Source organism: Oncorhynchus keta, chromosome 35, assembly GCF_023373465.1.
Source record: "Oncorhynchus keta strain PuntledgeMale-10-30-2019 chromosome 35, Oket_V2, whole genome shotgun sequence".
Taxonomy (NCBI): domain Eukaryota; kingdom Metazoa; phylum Chordata; class Actinopteri; order Salmoniformes; family Salmonidae; genus Oncorhynchus; species Oncorhynchus keta.
This window is the reverse complement of record NC_068455.1, coordinates 11,825,125-11,838,942: the sequence shown is the minus strand read 5'-3', so window position 1 is coordinate 11,838,942 and position 13,818 is coordinate 11,825,125. Positions and strand designations below refer to the sequence as shown.

At 44.0% G+C, this 13,818-nt stretch overlaps 1 protein-coding gene across 9 annotated transcripts; it reads right to left on the bottom strand.

Annotated features, from left to right (window-relative positions):
• Positions 1-86: 86 nt before the first annotated feature.
• Positions 87-13,437, bottom strand: LOC118379777 (cathepsin B-like). Of its 9 annotated transcripts, XR_008092521.1 has the most exons (11): positions 13,275-13,437; positions 4,580-4,794; positions 4,204-4,318; positions 4,009-4,124; positions 3,833-3,918; positions 3,449-3,610; positions 3,331-3,390; positions 3,213-3,272; positions 3,037-3,154; positions 2,770-2,976; positions 1,690-1,806 (listed from the first exon to the last, which is right to left on the bottom strand). XR_008092521.1 is itself a non-coding variant. In XM_035766789.2 (9 exons), exons 2-9 carry the CDS (start codon positions 4,786-4,788, stop codon positions 1,075-1,077), a joined length of 993 nt encoding a protein of 330 aa, XP_035622682.1. In that variant the 5' UTR covers positions 4,789-4,794; positions 13,275-13,436; the 3' UTR covers positions 87-1,074. The 9 variants fall into 9 exon arrangements, 5 of the variants coding, with proteins under 5 accessions (XP_035622682.1, XP_052352470.1, XP_052352471.1 ...); XR_008092522.1 differs by lacking the exon at positions 3,037-3,154 and having other exon boundaries at positions 3,155-3,272; XM_035766789.2 differs by lacking the exons at positions 3,037-3,154; positions 3,213-3,272; positions 3,331-3,390; positions 3,449-3,610 and adding exons at positions 87-1,148; positions 1,271-1,399 and having other exon boundaries at positions 2,770-2,916; positions 13,275-13,436.
• Positions 13,438-13,818: the final 381 nt, after the last annotated feature.

The following is a 13,818-nucleotide window of genomic DNA, read 5'->3' as shown; positions in this document are numbered from 1 at the left end:
TGTATAAGCACTGTGACGACTGCATGGCAGGGAGAACAGGAGTTTAAGCCACTCCAAAACAAGGCCAGGACAATTCAGAGACCAAGTTAAACATATTGGTTGACTTTTATTTAATGCAACTCAATACAATCATTCCAGAACACTTGATCAGAACAGAGAAGCATTAAAGACAAAGCATTCAAATAAAACAATCCCATCAGTACAAAACCACTCTCGCTTCCCTTATAATACAATTTAAAAACTAAATGTGCACAATGCCATCAGTGATCACATCGAATTAAAAAAAATACAGTTTTAAAAAGTTTAAAGCATCATACATTTTTAAATTGGTGTGATTGTTGTGAACTACAGGGAGAGGACTTTTTAGCACAGCTTGTGACCACTCAAACAGGAAGCAAAATGGACCTCTACTGAGTCTCCCACTGTGGGGGGGGGGTCTCAATAGTCTACTGTAGCTTCCTCTCATTCTGCACAGGTACTTTTCACCCATCCTGCATTCACATCAGTGGAGCTGACAGAGTGGATTTGAGGTGGAGCTGACAGAGTGGATTTGAGGTGGAGCTGACAGAGTGGATTTGAGGTGGAGCTGACAGAGTGGATTTGAGGTGGAGCTGACAGAGTGGATTTGAGGTGGAGCTGACAGAGTGGATTTGAGGTGGAGCTGACAGAGTGGATTTGAGGTGGAGCTGACAGAGTGGATTTGAGGTGGAAGAAACCACTACAGATTGAGACACCAGGAAGAACACATTTAACTAAAGACGAAGCCATGGTTCACATATACCCAGTTCCAAGTCAACCCCTTGGCACTCCTCTTACACAACTCTGAGATCTGATGAGAATCAGGAACGGGTATGAGCTATACGGTAGTAGGACCCATAGAAGCTACATGGTAGTAGCTCCGGCCTTTCCCTCAGACAGGGTAGCATTTTCTAAACCAATTATTTGGAACTAAAGAGGTGCCTAGCGGGGTTAGGGGTTGACTGGGAATTAGAACCAGTGTAAAGGCCAGTGGAGAGGAGGACTGGTACACCTGCAGCAGTCTCTGAAATCACTTCATGGTTACCGTTGTCGTGGTTACAAAGGGACACCAGCCACCATCTCAGACTCGATGCCACAGTGGTCCTTACCTCTCAGGATCTTAAAGAAACCTGGGGGACAGGACAGAAAAACACATTGTGTTTGAGTAGCCAAGAAGCACACAATCTTCCTTTAGAAATGATTAACCGATAGTTTGTCCAGAGTTGTTACAGAAGTCGTGTAAGTGGCTCACCATTCTCTCCCCAGTCAGTGTTCCAGGAGTTGGCAGCCAGCCAGTAAGGAGTCCCCCCCTCCTCTCCCCAGCCCAGGACCTTAATGGCATGGCCTCCTACTGCACTGCCAGAGACATGCTGATACACACCTAGACCGAGAGAAAGTTGGGGTGCCAGAAAAACATTTCAATGTGAGAATGAATTACATTTGTCTCAAATTGCCAACCCATCCTTCCTTTATGGGATTAATTGACAAACACAATAATTCACTGTGGTAACTACATGATCATTCTTCCAGTGTTCACTGCATTGCAAATCACATAAAGAGCAGAAACATTTATGTATAGATTTTTACCTGAATAGTAAATAATGTTATCCAATCAATGACATTCCTAGAGCAGTAAAAGCTACACTAGACAGAAGAGGCATGTGTAATCACCAGACTTGTAGAGCAGGAAGTCTTCATAGACAGTGAAAGCTCCTTCCACAGGTCCGTTCTTCAGGAGCTCAGTCATGATCTGCTGCTCTTCAGAGGGCAAACTGTACGAGCTCTTACCTAGGCCACAGGAGAGAGGGCTTAAGTGTGTAGGGCCACAGGAGAGAGGGCTTAAGTGTGTAGGGCCACAGGAGAGAGGGCTTAAGTGTGTAGGGCCACAGGAGAGAGGGCTTAAGTGTGTAGGGCCACAGGAGAGAGGGCTTAAGTGTGTAGGGCCACAGGAGAGAGGGCTTAAGTGTGTAGGGCCACAGGAGAGAGGGCTTAAGTGTGTAGGGCCACAGGAGAGAGGGCTTAAGTGTGTAGGGCCACAGGAGAGAGGGCTTAAGTGTGTAGGGCCACAGGAGAGAGGGCTTAAGTGTGTAGGGCCACAGGAGAGAGGGCTTAAGTGTGTAGGGCCACAGGAGAGAGGGCTTAAGTGTGTAGGGCCACAGGAGAGAGGGCTTAAGTGTGTAGGGCCACAGGAGAGAGGGCTTAAGTGTGTAGGGCCACAGGAGAGAGGGCTTAAGTGTGTAGGGCCACAGGAGAGAGGGCTTAAGTGTGTAGGGACACAGGAGAGAGGGCTTAAGTGTGTAGGGCCACAGGAGAGAGGGCTTAAGTGTGTAGGGCCACAGGAGAGAGGGCTTAAGTGTGTAGGGCCACAGGAGAGAGGGCTTAAGTGTGTAGGGCCACAGGAGAGAGGGCTTAAGTGTGTAGGGCCACAGGAGAGAGGGCTTAAGTGTGTAGGGCCACAGGAGAGAGGGCTTAAGTGTGTAGGGCCACAGGAGAGAGGGCTTAAGTGTGTAGGGCCACAGGAGAGAGGGCTTAGTGTGTAGGGCCACAGGAGAGAGGGCTTAGTGTGTAGGGCCACAGGAGAGAGGGCTTAGTGTGTAGGGCCACTAGGGTACAGGGGGGCGGGCTTAGTGTGTAGGGCCACAGGAGGGAGGGCTTAGTGTGTAGGTCCACTAGGGTACAAGAGGGAGGACTGAGTGTGTAGGTATTCTTGCTAAGTGGACATCCACATTGTGTGTGAATGTATTTACTTACCGAAGTGTTTATCCTGCTTGTAGCCAGGCGTGTATCCAGTCTCACACTGGTTGGTACATTGTGGGGTGTCACCCTCCTCTCCTGTACAGGGGGGTCGTGTGCCGTTAACATGGTGCTCACAGGGAGGGATGGAGTAGGGCCTGCATCCTGACAGGAGAGACCAGAGAGGGAGAGTTATACAGGGAGGGAGAGAGTAGGGCCTGCAACCTGACAGGAGAGACCAGAGAGGGAGAGTTATACAGGGAGGGAGAGAGTAGGGCCTGCAACCTGACAGGAGAGACCAGAGAGGGAGAGTTACAGGGAGGGAGAGAGTAGGGCCTGCAACCTGACAGGAGAGACCAGAGAAAGAGAGTTATACAGGGAGGGAGAGAGTAGGGCCTGCAACCTGACAGGAGAGACCAGAGAGGGAGAGTTACAGGGAGGGAGAGAGTAGGGCCTGCAACCTGACAGGAGAGACCAGAGAAAGAGAGTTATACAGGGAGGGAGAGAGTAGGGCCTGCAACCTGACAGGAGAGACCAGAGAGGGAGAGTTACAGGGAGGGAGAGAGTAGGGCCTGCAACCTGACAGGAGAGACCAGAGAAAGAGAGTTATACAGGGAGGGAGAGAGTAGGGCCTGCAACCTGACAGGAGAGACCAGAGAGGGAGAGTTACAGGGAGGGAGAGAGTAGGGCCTGCAACCTGACAGGAGAGACCAGAGAAAGAGAGTTATACAGGGAGGGAGAGAGTAGGGCCTGCAACCTGACAGGAGAGACCAGAGAAAGAGAGTTATACAGGGAGGGAGAGAGTAGGGCCTGCAACCTGACAGGAGAGACCAGAGAAAGAGAGAGTAGGGCCTGCATCCTGACAGGAGAGACCAGAGAAAGAGGGAGTAGGGTCTGACAGGAGACCAGAGAGAGAGTAGGGTCTGTCAGGAGAGAGAAACAGGGAGGTAGAGAGTAGGGTCTGACAGGAGAGATCAGAGAGAGAGAAGGGTCTGTCAGGAGAGAGAAACAGGGCTGTAGAGAGTAGGGTCTGTCAGGAGAGACCAGAGAGAGTAGGGTCTGACAGGAGATCACTACATACCAACGTTAGAGTCGTAGAGTCCTCCAGTGACCAGTCCCTCTGTAGTCCAGAAGTCCCACGCAGCAGAGGGATAACCACCATTACAACTAGGAACACACACAGTAAGCAATGCTAACAACCTCCCAATGGCTTACATGCAGCCATGTCACAGAGCGGGTGAATGAGAACACACGTACCCCATGCCACAGCTGTCACAGCAGCTGAGCAGGTCTTCAGAGGAGATCTCTACGCTGACCTTGGCGTTGCTATGGATACACACACGGTCCGAGATGGCCTCCGCAGCGCCAAACGCCTGCGGAGGACGTCAAACACACTCAACGTCATGGTTCAGTCACAGGAGTATCCTCCAGGGTGACTCAGTCTGTTCTTACCCAGCAGCTGCCACAGGAGCCCTGGTCCCGGATCTCCTTCAGAGTGGGACAGTTGGGCCACTGCTGTCTAGGGTCAAAGGTGTCAGGCAGCTCCACATCCCCTGCATACTGCAGCCTACAGAGGAGAGAAGAACGCCATTAACCCTACATTACTACCCTAAAGACAACAGAGCGACACAAAGAGAGAACAAAAGAACAAGCGCAAGTAACAGGAGACTGCCTGAACGTGCCCTTACTGTGTGGTGCTCTTGGTAAAGTCAATCTGTAAAGCAGCCAAAGAGGAGTTAAGTTACATTAACAGATCAGTTCACTTCCTGCTTGAACACTTCCTGGATGCAGCACAAATACATTCCCTCCATACAACGGTCTCACTCACATGGTGGGCAGTTTGGCTCCTTTAAGCACGGTTCCACACAGTCTCTTAACGTAGCTGTAGTCCACATTATGGAAGTTGTGACCAGCCTTCCATGTAGTGTTGGCCTTGTTGATGTAGTCCACCATCTGGTGGGAGAGCGGAGGTAGGCGGGGCCGGGCCCAGCTGATTGACAGCCCAGACACCAGCGCTAAAAATATCACACGCCACATCACTTCCTGTAAAAAATAAAATAAATGTAGCTTGGTTTTAGGTAAAAACAAAGCCACATAGACCTACCATACTGGCCCCAGGGAGTGGAGAGAGTCAGCCATGCAGGGACACAAACACTTCAGCACCACATCAAGAGGGCAGAGAGGAGAGCACTTCAGTGCAACTTGCTTGAATACAGCCTCAGGCATAGAAGGGCTAATGGATTTGGCTCAGGCCCACAGATCAATACCAGTGCAGACTGAAGGAGGTCTGTCTCAGATACTGCCAAGTCATTCTTGGTATAGAATAACTTGTTGGCCACCGTTACACAGCCGTAACTGGTTCAGAGCAGAAAATTATATTCTATGGCTACTTTAACCCATGAACCTGACACAAACAGGAACGCAAATTAGGCCTAACGCACATTACGGCATGTGGTTGTGTGTGGCCACATGCAAATTCCCAATAAATGGGCTGCACAATAGCGAAATCACATGACTGAATGAGTCAGCAGCAAGTACCTTTACTTGGAAAGTACCAGAACACATGACCGACTCCTTTCAACTCAGCAAAGACAACCAAGCCCCACTTCCCTAAAGAAGACTGCCTCGACGCAGTAGAGGATCACTTCTCTATAGCACCTCATCCACTAGTCAGTCATTATGGTAGGGAAAGACCAAGTAATTTATATACTTTATGAACACTAAAGAGTATTAATACAGAACACAGTTTTACCCCCTTTACAATATGACGGCAACAAATAGCTGAGCTAATGTGTTGCTGTCATATTGTCAACCTGTTCAGGTAGTACCTACCAGTATACTCCCTTTCAAAACATTTCTCCCTACTGAACACAGCCCAGTGTATCACTTATCCTTGACCCACTAATGGAAGGTGCCGCTTTAGAATTGCCAGTGAGACGGCTTGTTTATCAGACAAGGGGGTAAAACAGTGTCATGTATTGCTCTTTAATGTTCATCAAGTCTATTCAATTTGCCAGACAGGCCGATATATGACTTATTGAACAGTCATAGCCTGCGACTCATGTAGCCTGCCCGTAACGCGGGAGAGGAGAGATCATGTCAGCCCAACTGTCTGGTGCAGTGGAAGAGCAGGTTCTCAAACCCACAGGGGGAAGTTAAAACATTTCTCTGAAGGGACCTTTATTGTTCGGCAAAAAAACAAAATAAAATGACTCGCCTCATGACAAGGACAAAAGTACGGTCTTCAGCACTCCCATATAACAGTCTAGGACCTTTGTGTGTATGATTTATTCAGCTAAGCACAACACTACTTAAGGTAGCTCAATCAGCAGAGGTCGATCGATTAATCAGGGCCGATTTTAACTTTTCATAACAATCGTAAATCAGTATTTTTGGACACCGATTTGGCTGATTCAAATGGTTTGTTTTTTTACACCTTTATTTAATCTTTAACTAGGCAAGTCAGTTAAGAACACATTCTTATTTTCAATGACGGCCTAGGAATGGTGGGTTAACTGCCTTGTTCAGGTGCAGAAAGACAGATTTTCACCTTATCGTCAGCTCGGGGGAACCAATCTTGCAACCTTATAGTTAACTAGTCCAACGCTATAACCACCTGCAACTCTACAAGGAGACTAACGGCGTTCGTCTGTTGAAAGAGGAGTGGACGAAAATGAGGCGTGGTGGTTACTCATGTTCTTTAATGAAAAAATGAACGATACAAGATCTAAATATACAAAAACAACAAACGGAACGTGAACCTGTACAGCCTATCTTGTGACAACAAACAGAGACAGGAACAATCACCCACAAACACAGTGAAACCCAGGTTACCTAAATATGGTTCCCGATCAGAGACAACGAGAATCACCTGACTGAGAACCGCCTCAGGCAGCCATAGACTATGCTAGACAACCCTACTCAACCACAATCCCAATACCTACTAAACCCCAATACAAAAAAACTCATGTCACACCCTGGCCTGACCAAATAAAGAAAGAAAACACAAAATACTAAGACCAAGGCGTGACAGACTGCCTGTTACACAAATTCAGTAAGCCAAGGTAAGTTGGTAGCTAGCATTAAACTTATATAAAAACATTCATAATCACTAGTTAACTACACATGGTTGATGATATTACTAGTTTATCTAGCTTGTCCTGCATTGCATATAATCTGACTGGGCATACAAGTATCTGACTGAGCGGTGGTAGGCAGCAGCAGACTCATAAGCATTCATTCAAACAGCACTTTCGTGCGTTTTACCAGCAGCTCTTCGTTGTACGTCAAGCATTGCGCTGTTTATGACTTCAAGCCTATCAACTCAAGAGATGAGACTGGTGTAACCGATGTGAAATGGCTAGCTAGTTTAAATTTTTATTTTACCTTTATTTAACTAGGCAAGATCAGTTAAGAATAAATTCTTATTTTCAATGACGGCCTAGGAACAGCGGGTTAACTGCCTGTTCAGGGGCTGAACAACAGATTTGTACCTTGTTAGCTCAGGGGTTTGAACTTGCAACCTTCCGGTTACTAGTCCAACGCTCTAATAGCGTTTCGTTGTTCCTCTTGCTCTGCATGGGTAACACTGCTTCGAGGGTGGCTGTTGTCGTTGTGTTCCTGGTTCGAGCCCAGTGTGGCGTCTTTGGCTATGCCGGATTAAGTGATATGACATGCTATTCTATAAAATCCTTTCTCTGTAATTAATATTACCTGATTGAGCTAATCATGTAAATGTAATTAACTAGAGTCAGTGAACCACAAAATAATATTTGTAGAGCTGTTACCTTCGAATAAACTCTTAAAGACCTAGTAATATTTTACATCAATAGCAGTCAATATTAATGGTCCCCTTAATTCAGTCTCATCTGAAAGTTGTAAATTCTTGGTTATCTGCACAAAACCTGGCTCACAAGTTAAATCAGCAATACAAAAATTGGGTTTAATTATTTACTAAATACCTAACTAATTACATTTACATTACATTTAAGTCATTTAGCAGACGCTCTTATCCAGAACGACTTACAAATTGGTGCATTCACCTTATGACATCACATACACAGAATTAAATCATACCTTGATTACAAATTATTTCACAAAGGAAAACGTCCCTAGCGGGCAGAACAGATATGACAGCTGGTTACACAAAAGAAAAGGGACTGGGTTTGAGTGAAAAAGCGGGAAGACTGAGGGACAAAGGGAGAAGCTGTGCTATCGTAATTACAGTATCTTATGCATTCTAAGTTACCACCCATTTGGAAAAGCAAAAACAATAAATATTTACTCTGAGCTGCGCTTCGTTAGGTTGGTGGTAGATGGAAGGCTGTGTTGCCAAACCGAGTCCTTTGAAGAATGTCTCTGGTGGTCAATTGGATACGTTGTAATAACATCATTGTGTGGTAGACGGGATACTCCGTTCTTTCCTAGCCTGCGTTTGCAGCTGCTGGTGCTAACTCAATGGCTAGGAGGTATCACTTCTGTAGTGAATAAGAGTTCATACCATTCGCAACCAAAGCGCACGCTGAGGTTGGCTTAGTTCTGTAGTTGACATGTTAGTCCTTTTAACGCAGAGGCTGCAGACTTCACGTACTTGGAACAGGAGGTTATATTGTCGTCAAGGCTTCGTGGTCCTTCTGTAGCTCAGTTGGTAGAGCATGGCGCTTGTAACGCCAGGGTAGTGGGTTCGATTCTCGGGACCACCCATACGTAGAATGTATGCACACATGACTGTAAGTCGCTTTGGATAAAAGCGTCTGCTAAATGGCATATATTATTTATATAGGAAGGAAGCGGAGTGCATGTCCCTTCACAGGGGCGGGCCACTGATTGAGCAGAAGCCTAACCTTATGAAAACCCCAAATCTCTCATTTGGAAGCTAAAATTACATTTAATCTCTTCACCAATAATTTTATATTCAAACATTTAAATTGAACAATTCCATGTGAATCCGATAACTACAACGTGCAGACTTTCCACTGTAGAGTTTGTCATCTTATCATTGATGAGAATGTCTCAGATGACAACCGAACTGACACCATATTCATTCAGTACCACCGTGGTATTTATGACTGTAATTAACCTACCCCCAGGCCAACGTCATGACACCAGGGAGGAGCGAGGAGAGGGACGGAAGCTATACTGTTACACTGGCAATACTAAAGTGCCTATAAAAACATCCAATAGTCAAAGGTATATGAAATACAAATCGTATAGAAAGAAATAGTCCTATAATAACTACAACATAAAACGTCTTACCTGGGAATATTGAAGACTCATGTTAAAAGGAACCACCAGCTTTCATATGTTCTCATGTTCTGAGCAAGGAACTTAAACGTTATCTTTCTTACATGGCACATAGATAAGAGAATTATGTTCTCCAGGTACATCACCCAATTCAATTATATTACTCAGCCTGCAAACCAGAATTTGTAAGATCCTGGTCGAATTAAACAGACGGAGACCCAGCTAAATAGTCAAAAAGGTTTAATCACGGAACGTTCTGACATGCACAGTACAAAGATCTTCAATTTTATAGTGACACACACTTCTACACAAACCATCAAATCCGCCCGCCAATAGAGATTAGGGAAGTGCCCTCCCCTAAGATAAGGAGAGACCTGGAACGTTCCAGCCAAGAAGTGTCCCAGCCAAGGTCAGCCCCGAATCTGGCTCAGACAAACAGTTATCAAAATACGAGACACACTGTTCCCAAAATGTTGATTCTGACTAAGAACTACACAGTATCATAACTAAACTACTCTCACATACACGCATTATAATAATCTAATGATTCACATCAATTTCATACAGTCATGGTTTCAGACTTGTAATATTCTAATCATTTATTAAAACCCATATTGCACTTTCTCCAACACTTTCTTTGCATTATTTAAACATGTTTCATTATTTATTTGAGGATAAATTGATTTTATTGATGTATTATATTAAGTTAAAATAAGTGTTAATTCAGTATTGTAGTAATTGTCATTATTACCAATTGTTATTTTTATAAACGGCCTATTAAGTCAGTATCGGCTTTTTTTGGTCCTCCAATAAATCGGTATTGAAAAATCATAATTGGTCGACCTCTACCCTTAAGTGATAATGCCCGAGAAGCCGGTGTTGAGGATATTAGCACAGGTGTTAAGCCAGAGTCGAAGTCAGGCAAACCATGACAATACATCATCCAAACACCGGCTTTAAGGACATGATATCTTTTATCTTGTTAGGGCAGTGGTCCCGTGTTGGGAACATATATCAGCGGAAATTTCAAGTGCGCCACGTATCGTTTTTGATAAAACTCAAACTTTCATTAAAATGGACATACTATATACTGAATTAAAGCTACACTCGTTGTGAATCTATCCACCAAGTCAGATTTGTAAAATGCTTTTCAGCGAAAGCATGAGAAGCTATTATCTGATACTATGCACCCTCAAAATACTGCAACGTCACCTAACACGACAGATTTTGCGTTAGCCGGCGCAAACCAAAAACGCTGAAATAAAATATAAAACATTCATTACCTTTGACGAGCTTCTTTCTTGGCACTCCTAGATGTCCCATAAACATCATTTAGGGTCTTTTTTCGATTAAAATCGGTCCATATATAGCCTAGATATCGATCTAAGAATACTATAATAATAAACGGAATAAACGGAAAAAACGGAAAACTGAAAAAAATTGCGTTTCATAACTTAACCTCATTTTTTAAAATTCAAAAAGTCGACGATAAACTTTCACAAAACACTTCAAAATACTTTTGTAATGAAACTTTAAGTATTAGTACACGTTAATAAGCGATAAAATTCATCAGGAGGCGATGTAAATTCTTTAGCTGTCCGTGTCGAAAACATGTCTGAAGAAAGCTCGACCAAAACATCCGGTCGGAGACGGGAGGGAATTGGTTCCCTTGAACCGGTTAGACCAAGAATCAATTGCGAATCAAATGACAACTCTAGACAACGTGTGGAAGCTGTAGGCACTGCAACCTCGGCCTACTAATTCGGTTCACTTTGAACAATTCCTTGAAGTCACGGATGGATATTTTTTTCCCATTTTCAGTGATCATATTTTCATGCACTTTTCGATGAAACGCACGTTCTGTTATAGTCACAGCCGTGATTTAACCAGTTTTAGAAACATCTGAGTGTTTTCTATCCACATATACTAATCATATGCATATACTATATTCCTGGCATAAAATAGACATCTTCATTATCGTTATTTTGATTAACTTATTCATACCATTTCATCCTTTCACAATTTAGTCCCCGACAAATCTGTGGTTGCTACCCAAGCCGGTTGGTCGTTCATTCTATCAGTTCGGTTGCCAGAGACACGACCCAGTCGTTCAGTCTTAGTTCAGCATCTATGGTCGCGACCCAGGCATTCATTCAGAACGTTCCATTGCCATACTGGCTGGCAATATTCTTATCCCTTGCATGCTAGCCAGCCAACTACAGCTAACTTAACAGAATAACAGCAAAGTAATCACATTTCCTTTAAGCGCTTCTCTAGTGACATTTATTTGGAACATCCATAACAATGAGTTAGAGGCGCGATTATACCTGGCACAGAAAATGTGCTCCAGCATCAGGACACTGTTGTTCAGAGGAGCTAGCCAACACAGCGAACAAAAACTTCAAACTGAAACGACTAAAAACCTCTGCATTTCACTTTACATTTTTTTGCATACATCCATAAAAATGCCAGCTGATTGAGGATTTCAAACTGCCTGAGAAAAGCTGCCTTCCTGTCTCGTCCCGACACCTACGTTCATTACTATGGTACAGCTGTAGATCAAATTTCAATATTGAAACAATGTTGCAAATGTCAAAGACAGACAACAAGGTTTACACAAATCACCACTGTTGAAAAATAAAATGTTAGTCTAAAAGAAATGTTAGGTGTCCAGATGCTTTTTATAGTGGAGATGGGCTGATGGGACAGTGGATTGCACAGTCAGATGGAACAGAGTAAACAGACTGAATCTGTGATGTTAAAATATCTGTGGTAACTTGTGGAATAGACACCAGCTTGAGTGCACTTTCATACAATCAGCATTAAACCCACCCATTGTATAATAAAGCAATAGCGCACAAGGGGGGTGTGGTATATGGCCAATAATTCCACAGATAAGTGCTGTTCTAAAGGACACATTGCGGAGTGCCTGGACACAGCCCTTAGCCGTGGTATATTGGCCATACATCAACCCCCCGAGGTACCTTATTCCTCTTATAAGCTGTTTAGCAATTAGAGCAGTAAAAATAAATGTTGTTATACCACAGCTGTCAGCCAATTAGCAGTCAGGGCTCGAACCACCCAGTGTATAATATATAACCACCATCAAGACATTGGTTGAATTGGATATTATGCCGTGGTACGAGATTGAAACCATAGACAGCAAACCGCATGCTGGTCATTTATGAACATTTGAACATCTTGGCCAGGTTCTGTTATAATCGCCACCCGGCACAGCCAGAAGAGGACTGGCCACCCCTCATAGCCTGGTTCCTCTCTAGGTTTTGGCCTTTCTAGGGAGTTTTTCCCTAGCCACCATGCTTCTACACCTGCATTGCTTGCTGTTTTAGGCTGGGTTTCTGTACAGCACTGTGAGATATCAGCTGATGTACGAAGGGCTATATAAATACATTTGATTTGATTTTATGTCAGAGAGTTGGTGAATGCGGTCAGCCGCCATGGTTAAAGTTAAACTATTTAAATTTTTGCAGTCTGAAGTAGCGTTGTTTTCTACCGGATGTTGATTTGCACTGAAAGCATACCGTCGTGCCTTCTTGCTTATGCGGTCTTGTCCCATGTCGCCAGGTATGACCGTTTCTGCGTCCCTCGTCTAAACGCAGCATTAGGCTGGGACTGGACATGGAAACATCCCAGGCCTTTCAGATCACTAGTCTTCCGATAGCGACAAGAGTAACTTTGAGCTACAATTACTAAGTGAGTCTGGCTTTCAATGTATTATCCAGATATCAGACCGGTTTAAAGTGAAATCGGGATTTCAGTTACATACCAGCCCAGTCATGTTTGCATAATGTCGGGCACTTTGAGCCCTTTCAACATAAGATGCATTTGAGAAATGTCTGAAGATTGTATGCAAATATGACTGGACTTCATAACATGTACACGCTTATGTCGAAAAAAAAAAATTGACACGAGAATAGCGTCAGGATATAACATTATCCGCCAATTTAAAAAGAGACCCTTAAAAGTAGGCCACACAAAACAAAACCGCCCGAACAAACCTGCTGCATTTCAAACGTTAACTAGTAGATCATTTAAGCTATTTTATCTGCTCGTCACAACCACATTTAACCAGGAAATAAGTAACGTTACTCGTTTAGCAAAGAAAGAAACATATTGTTAGCTGTAAATTAGTCTTTGTACTGTACGGGTAGTCAGCTCGTCATCCAGAAAGCTGGCTAAAACAGATACGGAGTTCCTCAAATACATCATGTTTCTAAGCAAACTGAAATGAAATTCAATAAAAATAAACGTTACATTACCGGTTATCCGCTTGTCAGACGTGCAGAAGACCAGTTACAACACACTTGTTCCAGGTCCACTTCTCCTAAAGCACCTGGAAAAGTGTTTTTCCAGACCCGTTCAGTTCTGACCTTTAAATCAGAGGAGAATCACGTGACCGGTCATGTGCCTGTGGCTTTGATTAAGGCCCTCCCTGGTGGATGCAGATTTCATTCGACTTGCTGAACGGCTTCATGTCTACTTAATAGACACAGTACGCATATTATGTGACTCATTTATGATAACAACAAGGATGATTGTAGGGGGGTTTATTCAGGTGAGATAAAAAAAATGTGCACAATTTCAAACTGAAATTCTAACTAAGCTTATATGACACACTGTCCCGAACAGGCCCCTTGATGCGTGTGGAGGAGAAATGTAGGCCTATAGAATTTGCATTTGCTAGCACACATTAGGCAATTACACGTTTCAAGTATCATCAGCACACCAACAAAAAAAAACGCATTTCAAGAACAACTCGTGACTGCAAAACAAGCGATGTCATTGTATAAAGTAGCCGAGGAC

Coding starts and splice junctions, on each gene's coding strand:
- LOC118379777 (XM_035766789.2), bottom strand. CDS start 4,788: ATGTGGCGTGTGATATTTTTAGCGCTGGTGTCTGGGCTGTCAATCAGC. Junction 2,917..3,832: donor ACTCTACGACTCTAACGTTG/GTATGTAGTGAT, acceptor CTCTCCTGTCAG/GATGCAGGCCCTACTCCATC. Junction 1,807..2,769: donor CAAGCAGGATAAACACTTCG/GTAAGTAAATAC, acceptor CCTGTGGCCTAG/GTAAGAGCTCGTACAGTTTG.